The sequence below is a fragment of the Puntigrus tetrazona genome, unplaced genomic scaffold (genome assembly GCF_018831695.1).
Source record: "Puntigrus tetrazona isolate hp1 unplaced genomic scaffold, ASM1883169v1 S000000008, whole genome shotgun sequence".
Lineage (NCBI taxonomy): Eukaryota > Metazoa > Chordata > Actinopteri > Cypriniformes > Cyprinidae > Puntigrus > Puntigrus tetrazona.
The window spans coordinates 1443430-1444257 of NW_025047688.1; the positions used below are offsets into that span (position 1 = coordinate 1443430).

At 34.3% G+C, this 828-nt stretch overlaps 1 protein-coding gene across 1 annotated transcript in view; it reads left to right on the forward strand.

Moving 5' to 3' along the window:
• LOC122332266 (extended synaptotagmin-1-like) overlaps positions 1-828 on the forward strand; it is a 9772-nt gene that overhangs the window by 7202 nt on the left and 1742 nt on the right. The window contains exons 17-18 of the mRNA XM_043229557.1: positions 294-415; positions 526-624. Coding sequence (XP_043085492.1) covers positions 294-415; positions 526-624 — 221 coding nt within the window. The remainder of the gene's footprint in view (positions 1-293; positions 416-525; positions 625-828) is intronic.

Here is an 828-nt window from a genome sequence, read left to right on the forward strand (position 1 = left end):
AACAACTATTTTCAACATTGCTAATAATGAGAAATGTTTATTAAATATGAGATCAGCATAATTGAATTATTTCTGAAGAATCATGTGACACTGGAATCGGAGCTCCTGAAAATTCTGCTTTGTTGTCACGGGAATAAAAGTTTCATTTTATATTGTATTAATATTTTAAAATAATAGTGTTTTTATTGCATTTTTAATCAAATAAATGCAGCAGTATTTAGCATAAAATGCTTGTTTCAAAGACAAATTAGTATTTTTTCTGTTGAATTATTTTTATCTGATCTGTTCAAAAGCTCCTAGACAGCAAGTTGGCTCAGTGTAGCGATGCAGAGGATTCAAGTCACATCATCTCTACTGGAGACGAAGCTGCTGCAGGCAATCGTGAGCTCCGACACAGAAGTGTGCCCACCCAAGGGTGAGCTCAAGAGAAGCTCAGTGTGTTACTGTTGTGTTACAGTGTGTGGACCAAGCAGTAACTCACATTGATGTGTGTTGGTTTATTTGTGTGGATGGATGTAAATACAGAGGTGAGGATGCAGATTCAACCGGGAAGGCCCAGGTGAAGCTTTCTGTTGTGTATTCATCTGAGGAGAACCGACTTGTCATTACTGTCCATGCCTGCAGGTAGGTGTCATACAAGTAAAATGAAGAACGGTCAATAAATAAGTCTATAACATTATCTATTATAAATTGTATGCATATACATATACATACATACATATATATATAATAAGTAAACAGTACAGACGAATATGTAAACAAACACTTTTATTTTGGATGTAATCAATCGTGATTAATCATTTGACAGCAATAAATAATACAATATAA